This window comes from Saccopteryx leptura, chromosome 7, assembly GCF_036850995.1.
Source record: "Saccopteryx leptura isolate mSacLep1 chromosome 7, mSacLep1_pri_phased_curated, whole genome shotgun sequence".
NCBI lineage: Eukaryota > Metazoa > Chordata > Mammalia > Chiroptera > Emballonuridae > Saccopteryx > Saccopteryx leptura.
The window spans coordinates 73012197-73029183 of record NC_089509.1 but is presented as its reverse complement, the minus strand read 5'-3'; the positions used below and the strand labels follow the sequence as shown (position 1 = coordinate 73029183).

General features: G+C 38.0%; 1 protein-coding gene across 2 annotated transcripts in view; it reads right to left on the bottom strand.

Annotated features, from left to right (window-relative positions):
- Positions 1-1996: 1996 nt before the first annotated feature.
- ITGAV (integrin subunit alpha V) overlaps positions 1997-16987 on the bottom strand; it is a 100973-nt gene continuing 85982 nt past the window's right edge. For both annotated transcript variants that reach the window (XM_066346393.1, XM_066346392.1), the window contains exons 25-30: positions 15910-16068; positions 14176-14289; positions 7439-7552; positions 7229-7336; positions 6522-6644; positions 1997-5874 (exon numbers count right to left, since the gene is read on the bottom strand). In XM_066346393.1, the coding sequence (XP_066202490.1) occupies positions 5779-5874; positions 6522-6644; positions 7229-7336; positions 7439-7552; positions 14176-14289; positions 15910-16068 (714 nt within the window). In that variant the 3' untranslated portion in view covers positions 1997-5778. The remainder of the gene's footprint in view (positions 5875-6521; positions 6645-7228; positions 7337-7438; positions 7553-14175; positions 14290-15909; positions 16069-16987) is intronic.

Below are 16987 nucleotides of genomic sequence, written 5' to 3'. Positions count from 1 at the left end.
CTCTAGCAGTCAAAACAGCTCAGTAGTGGTATAAAAAAACATAGACAACTGGAACATGTCATTTTGTTCCCGTTCCTCACATGGGGCACCACTTGTCGTTGAGACCACATGGAGTGCACTGAGGGGCTTAGGAGAGCCCGAGACCACCTCACAATCCCCTACCCCTACAGGTTTCATGAAACAGCCCAACCCCCAGTCCTTACAGGTATTTATTGATACAAATAGAAGCAGGGAGGGGAATGAGGAAGTCAGTAAAGAGAACTTTAGAGCAGATGAAAGGGCAAGGGGGGGGGGGGGCTGGCTGGCTGGCTCAGCAGCAGAACGTCAGCCTGGTGTGTGGAAGTCTTGGGTTTGATTCCTGATCAGGGCATACAGGAGCACACATCTGCTTCTCCACCCTTCCCCCTCTCCTTCCTCTCTCTCTCTCTTTCCCTCCCACAGCCAAGGCTTCGTCTGAGCAAAGTTGGTCCAGGCGCTGAGGATGGCTCCATGGCCTTCACCTCAGGTACTAGATGGCTCCGGTTGCAGCAGAGCAATAGCCCAGATGGGCAGAGCATCGCCCACTTGTGGACATGCTGGGTGGATCCCGGTAGGGCACATGCAGGAGTCTGACTGCCTGCATGCTTGTAACTTTGGAAAAATACAAAAAAAAAAAAAAAAAAAAAAAAGGGCAAGGAGGTAGCTCAAATGTCCCCATTTATTGATTAATCAGAATTGCTAATTCTATCCCTATTGTGCTGCATTCAGCACAGTACTATGTTCAGTACTCTCGTTTGTAAAGTTACTGTGGCTTTTGCCTCAGGGCACTGACTTTGTCCCTGTTCTAAGTTCCTATTCGGGGCCTCTACAGGAACAGAATAGGGAGCCCAGAAATACATGCACACATTTATGATCAATTGATGTTTGGTAGCCACTGGAGAGCCACAAGTTTTCTATGACTTACAGATCAGCAAAAACACTGCCAGCTTGGTCTAAAATGAAAAGAATACAAAATAAAGCAGCACATTGGACCCACAAAATTTTACCAATACTCAGCTACAAATATGTGTTATATTTCATGGGACCAAAAGGATGACTCAGGGTGGAGCCATGAGCTACAGATAATTATTCACAAAATTATTTGAAACCAAATGGAGTTTGACTAGGTAGATTTTAACATTTGTGGGGATCAGTAACTTCTTTTCCTTCTTTAAACTGGAACGTCTATAACTGTGATCATATATCTGTCCCACCATGTTATGCTGGGAGGAGATAACTTGTTTCTTTAGTTTCACACCTCAACATATAGAAAGGAACTGTAGGATTGATCATAATCCATATTCCTTACCAATACCTAATTTAAATGATGAGATTTAAGATATTCAAGTTGATGAGTCAACCCTTTGTGGTTTTCAGTTTAACCATGATGTACATAGTGTTTTCTGAGATTGTCCTATTTGGGGTTCAGTGAGCTTCCAAATTGTAGGTTGCTATTTTTGACCAAATTTGCAAGCTCGTTGGCCTCCAATATTTTGACCCAATTTCCCTCTCCTAAGACTCCTTTTGTACCTAGATTATCCCACAGTTCACTGACTTTTTTAACCCCTCCCTCCTTCCCCCGTGCTTCAGTTTGGATAAATTCTATTGATCTATCTAACACAATTCCTTTGTGTTACCTTTTTTCAAATAACTAACACTTTTTAAAAAAGATGTTATTTATTGATTTTTAAGAGAGAAAGAGAAAGAGAAAGGGGGGAGAATTGGGAAGCAACTCCTGTTTGCTTCTCACATGTGCCTTGACCAGGCAAGCTCAGGACCTCGAACTGGCGACCTCAGTGTTCCAAGTCAGCATTTTATCCACTGTGCCACCACAGGGCAGGCTCAAATAACTAATACTATTAAGAATTCAAACATTTAAAGAGGTGTGTCATCTCACTGAGGTCATCCTTTTAGAGCATGATTGCTTGCTCATGTGAATTAAAAATAAATCATACAAGGAAAATATAGTCTATTCACAAAAGTGGCACCATATGCTCAAGTTTATTGTACAGTCACAAGTTATACATTGGACACTAAGAAGACATTGTACCAGTTTTCACAAATTCAAATCAAGTTAGCAAATGACAAATTTTAGAACACACATTCATTTTATGTCTCACCCAATGTGGGTGATCACAAGAGAAGCTAAATAAAGAAAAGCTATGTTACTTAGGCAGCAAACTAATTTGATACACACAGGCTTCCAAGTTAAGAGATATCAAAAGTGTTTCAAAACTAGTAGGGAAAAGCTCACGTCCAGCCTAAAATAAAATGTAGAATGGACCTTTTAAGAGTAAATAACTTCATTTGTATGTCCACAGCAGAATCACTCCTTCCTGCTAACAAAATATTAATAAATCTCCATTTAGATTACATTTACTAAATTAATAATGCATTGGAAATTATCTGGGTTCGGTTACAGTGTTATATTCCACTTGAGAACAAGGACAACAAAAATGAAAGATTCAGTACCTCTCTCAGGAAACTCATTCTGTGTCAGAAATTACAATAAAATACAAGCATATATGCGGGCTGCACACCCATAGACTCATCATTCCAACTAGCATAGCAACAAGGTAAAAGGAGTAACTCTCCAAAATACTAGTTAAGTCATTTCATTCACCATTTTTGATCCTATATTCAATTTTCAAATTTTTTATTTTTTCTCATTTATCAAACCACTATATAAACAAGCTATTCAAGAGTACAAGCAAAGTAACATTGAGACAGGCAATGGTCATACCAGGTATTCCAAGAATGACTTAAGTCTTTGCTATGCGTGACACTACATTCTGCATTACAGGAACATCTACCAACTTACAAATTCTGTTTGCCTTATAAAACTCAGCGGATCTCTTATATACTATACTTCTGTTACATAAATCTCTTCAGGTTCATGGTTCACTACTAAAAATCTTTTACACCCCTCTTAAGCCAGTATAGTCTGTTTTTCTAATATGTAAGTTTTCTCTTCATATAAATGTAAGTATTAATGAGAATTTACTATGAATAAGTAGTTTCATAACAGGTATAATTGTGGCACTAATATTTCGATTAATTGTTTTACACTTCAGAATTAAGAATTCAATCAGAATTAAAATAATCACGACATTTTAAAGAATGTGTCTCACACAAATGTTTTCCAAAATATTAATACTGAAATAAGTGGCATTATATGTATATAAGGAATTAACAATAGTATCAGTATTTCTTACCAATATTAAATGCTTTAAATATTCTCTACCTCACTCATGTGTCTTTAAACTGAATCAGAGAAGAATTTTATATTCAAAATGGACTTTAATTCTCAATAAATCACACAATAGTATTTAAAATACTTAAAAATTAAATGTTTTCATAGGCTTTTTAAAAATTTTTTTATTTTAACCAAATATATTCACATGCTATGTTAGGGTAAAAACAATCCAAACATTTCCCTCAAAAAGAAAGCTTTTAAATTATATTTGCACCATACTTTTTAGAATTACAAATTTTATTTGAAAAGAAAATACTATTGCCTAAGACAATTCATAAAAGCAATTTAACGCATCATGTTAAATTCCAATGACCACATTCTTTAATCTCTTATACAAGATTATACCTTGAAATGGGGTTCATAAACGAAATAGATTGTGCAAAAGCAAACAAACTTTTGAAAGAGTGTATTGCTAGCCAGTGCATCCCTTCGGAAATGGCTGTCAGCACATGGGAAAACAGGTCAGGTGACAGCTGCTATAGAGCAACTCAGTGACTGTCTGGCAGCAGGCACTAGAATAAAAATACTTTCTTCTTAAAAGATTTAAATTTATTGGTAATAAAAATACTTACTGCATATGACTAAGATCTCTTAAGCTAATAAAATCTATATTATAAAATCTATTAATTTTAAAATTCACTAAAGCTAAATACAGGGTCCTGTCACTGTTTTCACTTGTAAAACTCCCCTATGGATGCCTCGATCTTCTGATGGCAGCCACTTGTGTAGGGAGTTATAACACAAGACTTGCCTAGATAAATTTTGATTACTTGTAAAAGAGTAAAAAAATCAATTATTTAAGGGAAATACTGATCATTGCCTAGTGAAGACAGCAGTTAATAAGCTATTATACCCTCAATTTCTAATGCATAACATGATGTTAATTGCACAAAAATAGTTATAAGAGTCATCCCCAGGCTTTGAGGAACTGTGAACAAATCACATAGTCCCCTAGAAAAGTCATCACCCTATAGACATAAAACTACAATTTGCCACCTGCGCAGTTTTTACAAAAAAAGTCCTAGAAAAGTAGTTTATGGTAATAAACCTAAGAAAGTTTTAAAAAATTTCCAATAAGTTGAATTGCTGAAAAAGTACCTTTGAAAAGTTATTTTGATAGCTGAGACCGGTTTTACACATTAGACCTTGGTCAAAATGAGGTAATATCCAAGTACCGTACTTTTTGCTCCATAAGACGCACCCCCCCCAAAGTGGAGGGGAAAATGCCTCTGCATCTTATGGAGAGAAAAATATGGTATTTTATTAAATATTTTTAACACACCATTGGGTTCAGAATTTTTTTTATTTTTTTCCCCCTCAAAACCCTAGGTGTGTCTTATGGTCAGGTGCATCTTAAGCAGTGAAAAATACAGTAACTAGCATCAGCTATTGCTACTTTATAACAATTCCAATTCCAAGCATTTTTCATGGGGTTGAGGGACTGGGTGCAGGTTCCTATAAGTTGTAAAGATTCCTCATTGATCTAGACCTGTTCTCTAGTAACAGTTTTGAAAATATAAGAAAAAACAAAATACATAGATAGGAAGAAAATAAATTAAACCCAACTAAAAACTCTTGTTCTAATCTAAGAACATATTATTAATAAGCAACTCTATCAACAAACTACAAACATACTTTTTAAATTAAAGTCCTTTTTTTGGTATATTGTAAATGGCCAGACTAATACAATGGAATAAACGTACTTTAGAAATGATTTCCAACTCCAAGTGGCTTTAAGCATCGAGATGTTTAGCTGAAATTAAACTATTTCACTAAAGAGCCATTTCTGATTTAAAAATTTTTAGTAGAGGCTGACTTAAAGAATTTGAAATACAATTTAAACTTATACAAATTAAAATGTAACAAATTGGATTGTGGATTAAATATAAATAAAAATTTAACAGCATATACCCAATTTTTATATAGAAACAAAATACTATATGTACTTATTACAGGAAAGAATTTTGATGGGGTCATTTTTTTTAAGTTTACCGTGTAGGTAATAATATCCAAGTTCATAGAGTTATAAAGTCCTTAGAAACCTAAAAACTCAACTGTAGTGTAATGTGTATTATTATTAAGTACCTGTACAAAGGATGTAGATGCTGAGGTCCAAATAGGACTTGCTTCAAAACAATAATAACAACAACAACAAACAAGAAAGTCCAACATATAATTATACAATCAGAAACAGTAAGGATAGGAGGGACTATTTTACATAAAGTGGTAACTCAGGTACTACGTATTTTATGTACATTAAAGAACTATCACTTGAAATTTTATTATTTAAATACCTAAAAGCACAAGTCAGTGATGTGTGTTCAATTTAAGTCTGACCTCCTTTATAATGAAAAGGTTGACAGATATTGCTCTCGTTTTGTGGTTAGTACCCCTGGACACCGTCAGCAGTTAGTTTTGGAATTTTAGTTCTCATGAAGAAAACTGAAATCTACAATCATGGTAATTCTAATGGGTCAGGATGTAGCGTAACTTAAAAATCATATTTAACTTTCTGAGTTTCCTTCACCATTTTCATGAGGTTGAAGCTGTTCCCTTTCTTGTTCTTCTTGAGGTGGCCGAACACGTTTAAAAAAGCCCATCTGTCAGGAGAACAAAAACGAACATCACTGCTTTATCAGTGAAGAATATTGAAAGTATTCTATGTGAGTATATTATCACCAAGAAAATTTTTTCCTCCAAATATGTAAATGCTCATCATGCATCATCATCATCAAAGATTCCTTTCTTCCTTCCCTTCCTTCTTCTCCATGCCTCCACATTTCCCTCCTTCCCTTTCTCTCCTTTTTTCTTTTTCTTTTTTTTTTTTTTTTGATATTTCTCCGAAGCTAGAAACGGAGAGAGACAAGTCAGATAGACTCCTGCGTGCGCCCGACCCGGACCCACCCGGCACGCCCACCAGGGGGCGAAGCTCTGCCCACCAGGGGGCGATGCTCTGCCCCTCCAGGGTGTCGCTCTGTTGCGACCAGAGCCACTCTAGCGCCTGGGGCAGAGGCCAAGGAGCCATCCCCAGCGCCCGGGCCATCTTTGCTCCAATGGAGCCTCAGCTGCGGGAGGGGAAGAGAGAGACAGAGAGGAAGGAGAGGGGGAGGGGTGGAGAAGCAGATGGGCGCTTCTCCTGTGTGCCCTGGCCGGGAATCAAACCCAGGACTCCTGCACGCCAGGCCGACGCTCTACCACTGAGCCAACCGGCCAGGGCCTCCCCTTACTTCTTAAGTCCATTACTTACCCTGTACATCACAAAAACCAAAACAGCCAGTAACAACAATCCTGCTAGAACTGCTAAAATTATCACCCACACAGGCACAGGCATGGGTGTTGGCTGAATGCCCCAGGTGACATTAGTTGTAACCTGTCAGGGGAAAAGAAGTTTTTGAGCTTTAACAATAGTTCACTGACTTAATTCAACAACTATCTGAATGCCTACTCTACTTTATTTTAATGGTATTCACATTATTTCCTTTCTTGTATATGATAATTTATGATTATATATCCAGTGTTGATAGTAGACACACACAGATAAAACTCCCAACAACAGGGGGACTTCTGGTCACCTATAAAATAATTTTTAGATAATTCAATACAGTTTATGATTTGTTGGTCTCCTTTTTAATCCTCAAATTAAAGATCTTTAAAATGCCTTCGCTTCTGCTGTTAATTTCCAACTTTCTAACTTTAAGGGAAAAAATTCCCAAAGATTTCCCCCATGAAATTCAGTAAACACTAAGATTCTCTTACACAGGAGAAGATGCTAAAGCAATAATTCTGGGGTGAGGGAGTAAAATCATAATATTAAACTAAATTTTAATCCTATCAAATAACTCTTAATTACTTTGTTAGCAAAATAATTAAACTGCCATTATTTAAAATAAATTAAAAATATCTATGGCATTAAACTGAGTGTCTTTATTCCACTTCCCCAAATCAATGACTTACCAATGTGGAGTTGGAGATATCCTCAATTGGAAGGTTCTTATAAGGAAACTCGATGACATTAAATGAAGCTGATGACTTCAGAGAGTATGAATGATTCTGGTTTTCCTTCTGTACGGAAGTAACAATGAAATTATTTCTGAGATGTCAGACTTTTTTTTTATTTCTTTGAAAAAATGGGTAAGTTTGCTAAACATGTATCTGTCCACTTACGTTCATAAAGGTCTCGGTCCACAGTAGGGACTTCACATACAGTATTGCACTCTTTCCTCTGTCTAGTCGCCCAACCTGGCAGATAATCTTCAAGCATTCAGCAATTCCACAACCCTGCCAGAACAAGATATTTACTTACTAGAGAAGGTCATTCTGTCATCTCCTCGACATCTAAAAATCAGTCATTGTACTCATTGCATGGGAAAGCCAAAGAAATGAACTAGATTCTTCTGCCTTACAGGAATAATGTTTAAAATGAACAGGCTAATATTAGAGTCTATGAATGCTTTTTTGTTATAACAGAGTTGGTTTTAAAGTAATTTGTTATAGAAACATAAGATCTATAATATTAAAAGACTTATTTTTATGGCTGGAACTCAACATTGTTCTGAGAGTCTATGGAGAGATTTTCAACATTCTAGACAAACCTTGAGCATGGTTGTTTTAGTAAGACATGAAAATCAGATCACAACATCCCTGATAAAAGGGAAAAGGGCCTTAGCTGGTGGCTCTGTGGATAGTGTCAGCCTGGTGTATGACGCCCTGGGTTCGATTCTTAAAAGCACACAGGAGAAGTGACCATCTGCTTCTCCCCACCTCCTATTGCTAGTGGCTCAATTGGTTTGAGTGTGGCCCTGGGTGCTAAGAATAGCTTGGTTGGTCTGAGTGTGTCAGCCTCAGGTGTTAAAATAGTTCTGTACTGGAGCATCAGCCTTAAATGGGGTTGCTTGGTGGATCCTGGTCAGGGCACCACCTGGGAGTGTGGGAGTCTGTCTCACTATCTTCCCTCCTCTCACCTTAAGAAGGGAAAAGAAACAGTGAATCTTTTTTTTTTTCCATTTTTCCAAAGCTGGAAACGGGGAGGCAGTCAGACAGACTCCCACATGAACCCGACCGGGATCCACCCGGCATGCCCACCAGGGGGCGATGTTCTGCCCCCTGGGGCGTCGCTCTGTTGCATCCAGAGCCATTCTAGCGCCTGAGGCAGAGGCCACAGAGACATCCCCAGCGCCCGGGCCATCTTTGCTCCAATGGAGCCTTGGCTGTGGGAGGGGAAGAGAGAGACAGAGAGGAAGGAGAGGGGGAGGGGTGGAGAAGCAGATGGGTGCTTCTCCTGTGTGCCCTGGCTGGGAATCGAACCCGGGATTCCTGCACGCCAGGCCAATGCTCTACCGCTGAGCCAACCGGCCAGGGCCACAACAGTGAATCTTTAACAGTTATTCCATGTAAATATAAAAATATCAAGTGGTATGCTGACGGGTTTTGCTACATTTAGTGTTTTCATCAGTCACATGAATACAGGCAGCCAAAGGTAACTAATATTTATATCTTCTATGTGCTGGTCAAACTGCATTAGCCATATTTCATGCATACACCTGTCAACAATGCTGTCTAGTAAGTGGCACCTCCAGATGGTGACCAGGAATAGAAACAAATGAGTTTTCTTGACCTGATAAAGGGCATCTATGAAAAGTCCACAGCTAACATTACTACGCTTAGCGGTGAAAGAATGGATGCTTTCCCCCTACGATCTGGAAGAAGACAAAGATGCCCACTCACAGTTTTATTCAACATTATTTAGAAGGTTCTAGCCAGTACAATTAAGCAAGAACAAAAATTATGAAAATGAAAGGTATCCACACTGAAAAGGAAGAAGTAAAGCTATCTCTGTTCATCGTTGACAGGATCTCATGTATACAAAACACTAAATCCACAACAAAACTGTTAGAACTAAGAAACAAGTGCAGAAAGTATACAGAATACAAGATTAATATACAAATACGAGTTTTATTTCTATAGCATTGGAAAATCCAAATATGAGATTAATAAGGCCCTGGCAAGGTAGCTCCAGCTGGCTGGAATATTTTCCTGATATGCTAAGGTTGTAAATTTGATCATTAGTCAGAAGACATACAAGAATGAACTTCCCTGGCCAGCTGGCTCAGTGGTAGAGCGCTGGCCCAGTGTTTGGATGTCCCAGGTTCAATTCCTAGTCAGGGCACACAGAAGTACCAGCTGCTTCTCCATCCATCCCCCTCTCCCTTCTCTCTCTTCACCTCCCACAGTCATAGCTCGACTGATTCGAGTACATCAGTCCCAGATAGGAGTTGCCAGGTGAATCCTGGTTAGGGTGCATGTGAGAGTCTGTCTCTCTATCTTCCCTCCTCCGCTTGAAAAATAAGGGAAAAAAAAGAATCAAAGAATGTATACATAAGTGGAACAACAAATCAGTGTTTCTCTCCCTCTCCGTCTTCCTGTCTCTCTATAATCAATCAATAAAAAACAAGACATTAAGTAATTTAAATGAATTTAAAATTAAGAAATCCATATAAAATAGCATAAAAAATAAAATATTTAGAAGTAATTTAACCAAGGAAGTACAAGACTTATACACCGAAAACCACAAAATATTTTGGAGAGAAATTAAAGATCTAAATAAACATATCTCATGTACAAGCTCTAAAAGACTTATAAGATGGCAACACTCCCAAACTGATAGATCTAATAAAATCTCTATCAAAATTCTAAGTACCTAATTTTGTAGAAATGGATAAGTTGACTCAAACATTCACATGGAATTACATAAGAATATAAATTTACAAGAGACCTCAAGTTACCAATGCAATCTCAAAAAAGAAGAAAATGTTGGAGGACACACACTCCTCCATTTCAAAACTTACTGCAGAGCTACAGTATTCTAACAATTTGGTAATGGCATATGGATACATGTGCAGATCACTGGAATAGAATTGAGATTCCAGAAATAAATCCATACATTTATGGGCAATCCATTTTCAACAGGCTGCCCAGACCATTTAAGAGGGAGAGAGATATAAATACAAGAGCTAAAAGTCGATTTAGAAAACACAGGTGTGAATCTTCAGGACCCTGGATTATGCAATGGTTTTTTAAATATGACAGCAAAAGTACAAGCAACAAAAGAAGAAATAGACTTGAGAAAAAATATTTACACTTCTTCAAGTTAAAAAAATTGCATCAAGAAACTGAAAAGACAATACAGAATGAGAGAACATACGTGCAATTTTAGCTGTTAAGGGTCATATCCAAAACATAAAGGATTATGACTCAACAATAAAAGGCAAACAACTCAATTAAAAATGGACAAAGGATTTGAATACACATCTCTCAAAAGAAAATATACAAATAAAAATATGCTCAATATCAGTAGTTTAGGGAAATACCAACAGAGATGTCATTTCACACTGACAAGGATGACTACAAAAAAATATACTTTTAAAATCAATAATAAGTGATGACAAGGATGGGTAGCTATTGGGCCCCTTACATGTTGCTAGTTGGGAATGGAAAATAGCGCAACCACTTTGAAGACAGATTGGCAGTTCCTCAAAAGTGAAAGACAGTTCCCCTGTGATCCAGCAACTGCACTCCTAGGTTTGCTCCCAAGAGAACGGAAAACATACATTCACACAAAAACCTGTGAATGAATGTTCAAAACAGATATAAAGTGGAGACAACCCAAGTGTTCTTCAACTGATGAATAAACAAAATGTACATATCCACAGAATAAAGTATTATTTAGCCCTAAAAAATGATTAAGTACTGTATGCTGCAACATGGGGAACCTTAAAAACATTATGCTAAATCAAAGCAGCCGAACACAAAAGGCCACAAAGTATAGGATTTTATTTATATATATAAAATGTCTAGAATGGACAACCCCTTAGAGACAGAAAGCAGAGCAGTGGTTGCCAGGGGCTGGTAGTAGGGGGAATGGGTAGTGACTGGTGACAGGTACAGTGTTTTGTTATGAAGTAATGAAATGTTTAGAATTAGATGATGATGGTGGTTGACAATGTGAATACACTACAAACCACTAAATTGTATACTTTAAAGTAGTTAAAACAGCACATCTCATATTATGTTTTATCTCACTTTTTTATTTTAGTGAGAGACACAGGGAGGGAGAGAGATGATAAGCATTAACTCATAGCTGCAGCAATTTAGCTGTTCACTGATTGCTTCTCATATGTGCCTTGATGGGGGACGAGGGTTCTAGCCAAGCCAGTGAGCTTGGGCTGAAGCCAAAGACCTTAGGCTTCAAGCCACCATTCTTTGGGCTCCAGCCAGTGACTGTGGGATCATATTAATGATCCCACACTCAAGCTTGTGACCCTGCACTTAAGGTGGTAAGCCTGTGCTTAAACCAGAAGCCCACGCCCAGGCCAGGAACCTCAGGGTTTCAAACCTGGGACTTCAATGTCCCAGGTCAACGCTCCATCCACTGCATCACTACCAGTTAAGCTCAACTTTTTTAAACATGTAATTCTGTAGGAGGATAGAGAGTACAGGGTCAAAAGTGGGGTGAAGGCAGAAAGTAATGTTTCACAGGGTTCGGTCAGGAAAGTCCTATTATACTCTGTCAGTTAAGGACACCAGGAGGAGATGGGGAAGTAAGCCACAGGGATATCTGGACAAAGAATATTCTAGGCAAATGGGAGAGTATTTTCAAATCCTGGAGGTAGAATCAGCTTAGGGCTGTCTGTCCAAGCAAAAACAGATATTCAAATGGTCCCTGGCCAGATGGCTTGTTTGGTTAGAGCACTGTCCCGAAGTGCAGAGACTGCTGGTTCCATCCCTGGGCTGGGCACATATAGGAGCAGCTCAATGTTCCCCTCTCTCTCCCCCTCCCTCCCTCGCTGAAATCAATCAATAAAAAAAATTTTAAATAAAAATTTCAAAAATTATCAATCAATAAAAAAATTTAAATAAAACTTTTAAAAATTAAAAAAAAATGGGAGGAGCTGAGTAAGGAGAGGAAATGCAGGTCCAAGGCAGAAAAGCCTACATCACCTTGAGCTTAAAGGCTCTGCAGGTCCTGGTTTTCTCTGTTACAGTGGAAGGCAATGGAGGAAACTGACCTGTGGCTTCTGTGGATCAGTGGCTTCTTTGTGGCAAAGAACTGTAGTGAGGGACAGGGCAGAAATATGGACTCCATCTAGTGGCTTGGCAATAGTCCAAGTGAGAGAGGACTGCGACCTGGGGTGGGTCGCGGCAGCGGTAGAACTGGTGAAAGGGGCCACATTCAGCTATTTTGAATGCAGATACTGACAGAACTTGCTGATATCTAGGACGTGAGGTTTAAGAGAAAGACAGGAGTCAGGCATGATGTCCAGGTTTTGGACAGAGAATGGAGTTGATTATTACTAATACATGGAGCATTATAAAAAGAGCAGAGCTGGGAAAACTAAAGGGTATGTTGTTAGAATTAAGTTTAAGATTCCTATTAAATATTAACAGGAGTTCCAGTAGGAGGTTAGAAATGAAGCCTAGATTTCAATGCAGAGAATCAGGTGGGAAATATGAACCCAAGTCATCCCCACAGAGGCAGAATTTGTAGCACAAGATCATCTAGTGCAGCATTGTATGACAGAACTTTCTACAATGATGAGATCATTAGTATGGAGATATCTGTATCTGCCAGAGTAGGAGCTACTAGCCACATGCAGCGACTGAACCCCTGAAAAGTGGCTGGTGTCTATAATACTGGACAGCACAGAGCCAATGAATGAATGAAAGTAGCATAGGCATGATTTCTGAGCCCTAAGCCTTGGAATATTCTACAGCACTGAAAGGTCTGGTAATGGAGAGGAAGTAGTCAGTTGTGTTAGGTGAAGAACCAGAAGACAGAAGTGTCCTAGAATTGAATGAGGAGAGCTTCACAAAGGAGGATTTTTTTTTCTGTATTTTTCTGAAGCTGGAAACGGGGAGAGACAGTCAGACAGACTCCCGCGTGCACCCGACCGGGATCCACCTGGCATGCCCACCAGGGGGCGACGCTCTGCCCCTCCGGGGCGTCACTCTGTCGCAACCAGAGCCACTCTAGCACCTGGGGCAAAGGCCAAGGAGCCATCCCCAGCGCCCAGGCCATCTTTGCTCCAGTGGAGCCTCGGCTGTGGGAGGGGAAGAGAGAGACAGAGAGGAACGAGAGGGGGAGGGGTGGAGAAGCAGATAGACGCTTCTCCTGTGTGCCCTGGCCGGGAATTGAACCTGGGACTTCTGCACGCCAGGCTGACGCTCTACCACTGATCCAACTGGCCAGGGCGAAAATGATTTTTTTTTTTTTTTTTGCAAAAAGTCACTGAGCAGTTGAATTGCAGAGAACCATGGAATTTGTGTGAAAGTAACTGGTGATCACTAATGAAAATAAATGCTACACCAGATTATCTGCTAGTTGATGGTTTGCAGAACTGCTAAATTTCAAAAACTTAACTAATGTTTATAACATTAGTTTATAAACTAATGTTTATAAACTAATGTTTATAACTTTATAACATTATTGTTATTAACAGGCCTGTTATTGTTATTAATAGGCCGACTCAACAAAAGTTCATCACAATGTCAGTTATTCTTGTAATATATTTTTGTTGAGGCCTCTAGGGTTTTCCTGTAGTAATGCACTAAAGCCTCAAGATTAGAGTGAGACCAAGAAAGAAGTCAGTAAAACGAGACAATCAGAACAAAAAGAAATTTGAAACATAAAATTTTTTATTAGCAATTTACAAAGATAGACCATTTGAAGAAAATCTGGCGTTAATTTCACTAGTGACAAGAAAAGTAAAAGGAATAAGTGTTATAAAAATATATGTACTTCTTTCAAGCACAGCTGTTATTATTTTTGAAATATTCTTGGGCATCTGTTCTATAATCACCTATTTTTAAATGTTTAAAGTGCTTGTTGTCAAAATGGCACTTACCAAAGTGTGAACATCACCCGCACTCTGGGTGAGATCCCGCTTAGTGATGAGGTGGGTCCGGTCACCTTGCCCGGCAATTGTGTCATTCTTCTCCACTGCTTGTGAATTTGAGACCTAGGATTGCATTAACAAACTGGTGATAAATGATGGGAAACATTTCATATTGACATTTTCACATAAATTATTATATGTAATTAAAACATAGCAACTGAAAATTTGGTTTAATAGAAAATTCACTACTTAATATGATATATATGTCAAAAAGCACAGAAATATTAGTCCTGAATATGTTTAAAAAAAAAGTTACCTATGTCTCGCCCTCGTAATTCGTCTTCCCTTGCACAAAAACACACCGAAAGAGCCTCAAATTTCACAGGGTAGTTTTGTGAGAAATGTCAATCATGAGTTTACATTTCTGGTTTTGTTTTCTTAACTTTCCTTAGTCAAATTGCACAATATATGGCCTAGGATGGAGATGACTATATACAGAAATATGAGGTCTACTGGAAAGTTCTGTCCGTTTTTGGAATAAAACAAAATACATATTTTTCTTACTGTCAATAAACTTTATTAAATAATATAATTTCCATTATTATTAATGATTTCTTGCCAGCATGAGGGCAATTTGTATAGCCCATTTTTTTAATCATGTGTTTTTTCTTATAGTGTATTTTTTAGTGTATTTTGACATTTTTTTAAAGATCTTATTTATTCATTATAGAGAGGGGGGGGGAGAGAGAGAGAGAGAGAGAGAGAGAAGCGAGGAGGAGCAGAAAGCATCAACTCTCATATGTGCCTTGACCAGGCAAAACCCAGGGTTTTGAACCAGCAACCTCAGAGTTTCCAGGTTGACACTTTATCCACTGCGCCACCACAGGTCAGGCTATATCCCATTTTTGAAAAATGTTTTATCTTTTGATGTGAAAAATTGAACCAGTGCTTGTTTGATATCTTCTTCATTTTTGAATTTTTTGCCCTTCAAAAAATTTTGTAAGGACAAAAACAAGTGATAGTCGGAGGGTGCTAAGTCCGGGGAATATGGTGGATGCGACAGACATGCTTCTGTAGCATTTCCTCCTTGTTGAAATTCGTATACAATACAGTGGTGTAAATGAACTTTATCAGTAGCCATGGGTACACTATCACTTCACACATAAGACTAAAGTGAATCAACTTCGTTTTAGTTAATTTGCTACGTCAATATGTATACATTAAGTGATAAAAATAGAGAGGCACACATGTGCCAAATAAACATGTGCTTACATGTTGAAACTTGTTGTGATAGAAACGGACAGAACTTTCCGGTAGACCTTATATACAGAATTCCATAAAATGACATTTTTCTAAGGCACTTAAGTCCAGAGAACCAGCAGTAAGATGCTGTATCTTATCCCCAAAGACAAACATTTCAACAACAAAGCACCCTTGACACATTATTATATGTGGACAAATCACAATGTGACAGAATCAAAGTCAAATTGAGTCACTTAAAAATATCTCCTGAGGCTCACTGAATACCACATAACTCTTTGGTTCACTAGGACTTCAGAGAATTAATCCTTACTCATTATACAAATAAACAATTTAATCTTTAGTGTACCAGTCATAAACTAAAATATTTCTGCTGGATGGGTTTATGGATTAAAATAGTTACTTTACTTCATGCATTTCCTTTGTCGATTTAGGAGGGGAAAAGCAATAAAATATTAGAATGAATAGCAATTAAGCCATTACCTTAATTCTCAAAGGGTTGATCTCCATATCTGAAGTACAGTTCATTGGCCCATCAATATCATATTGGAGGATGTACAATAGAGTGTTATTGTTATATTTGTAAGGCCACTGAAGATTTAGCATTGCCTTGCTGAATGAACTTGGACCATTGTTTCTCAACTAATGAGGAAAAGAAAATGTAAATATTTTGGGCAAAAATCTATTCTATAATCCTTCCCCTACATCAACTTTAGGAATCATTAGCAATAGGATTTGAAATAGCACTGTTTCCATAGTTACTCAATAACTACAACACGACTGTTACTATGCAACAAACTCAGTATTTGCCTCTAGTATAGAGTAGTATAGTGGTTATCAAAGTGTGCACCAGGGTGCACTGGTGTGCCCTAGAAGATTTCCAGGTGTGCTCTATGGTTTTCCAGAGAAATGTGTGCCTGTTGTTGAACAAAAAACCAACAGGGTTTTTGGAGTTTAGATTTTTGGGTGATAGAGGTGTGGGGAATTGGCTGTAAGCTGACAGTCTGCCCAACCCCCCACCTCACTTGCCTAATTAGGTTGCAAAAGGCTGTTGAGCTGTGGTGCTGGATTGTTTACACTACCCCCATGTTCCCCGGAAAGACTGGAGGCAAGTTTCTTCTATCCTTTGTTTGGTGTAAAGTTAAGATGATATGTATGGTGGGGGTTTTCTGCACTCAACACAATTAAGAGTAAAAAGAGAGGAATTCTTCAATCTATTGACCAGGAAATGAGTTTGCCTTTCAAATATAAATACATGCCCAAACATTGAAAAAATCACTAGGACACATCAAGCTAATGTTTCTCATAAACACAAAAATGAAAGAACTTAACACATTCATGCCAGGAATTGTCAAATTTACTAAATCTTACTAAGAATGTATCTATATCTATATCTCTTTATATATATATATATAAAAATACATATAAAGAACTTTGTCACTTTTTTATTTTTAACCCTTTTTTTACGAATTCTAAAAAACATAAACAATGTAGCATAAAAATATTTTTAATGTCAGAATAAACTTAATTTTGTAGTATTTATTTTGTTTAATTAATAAAC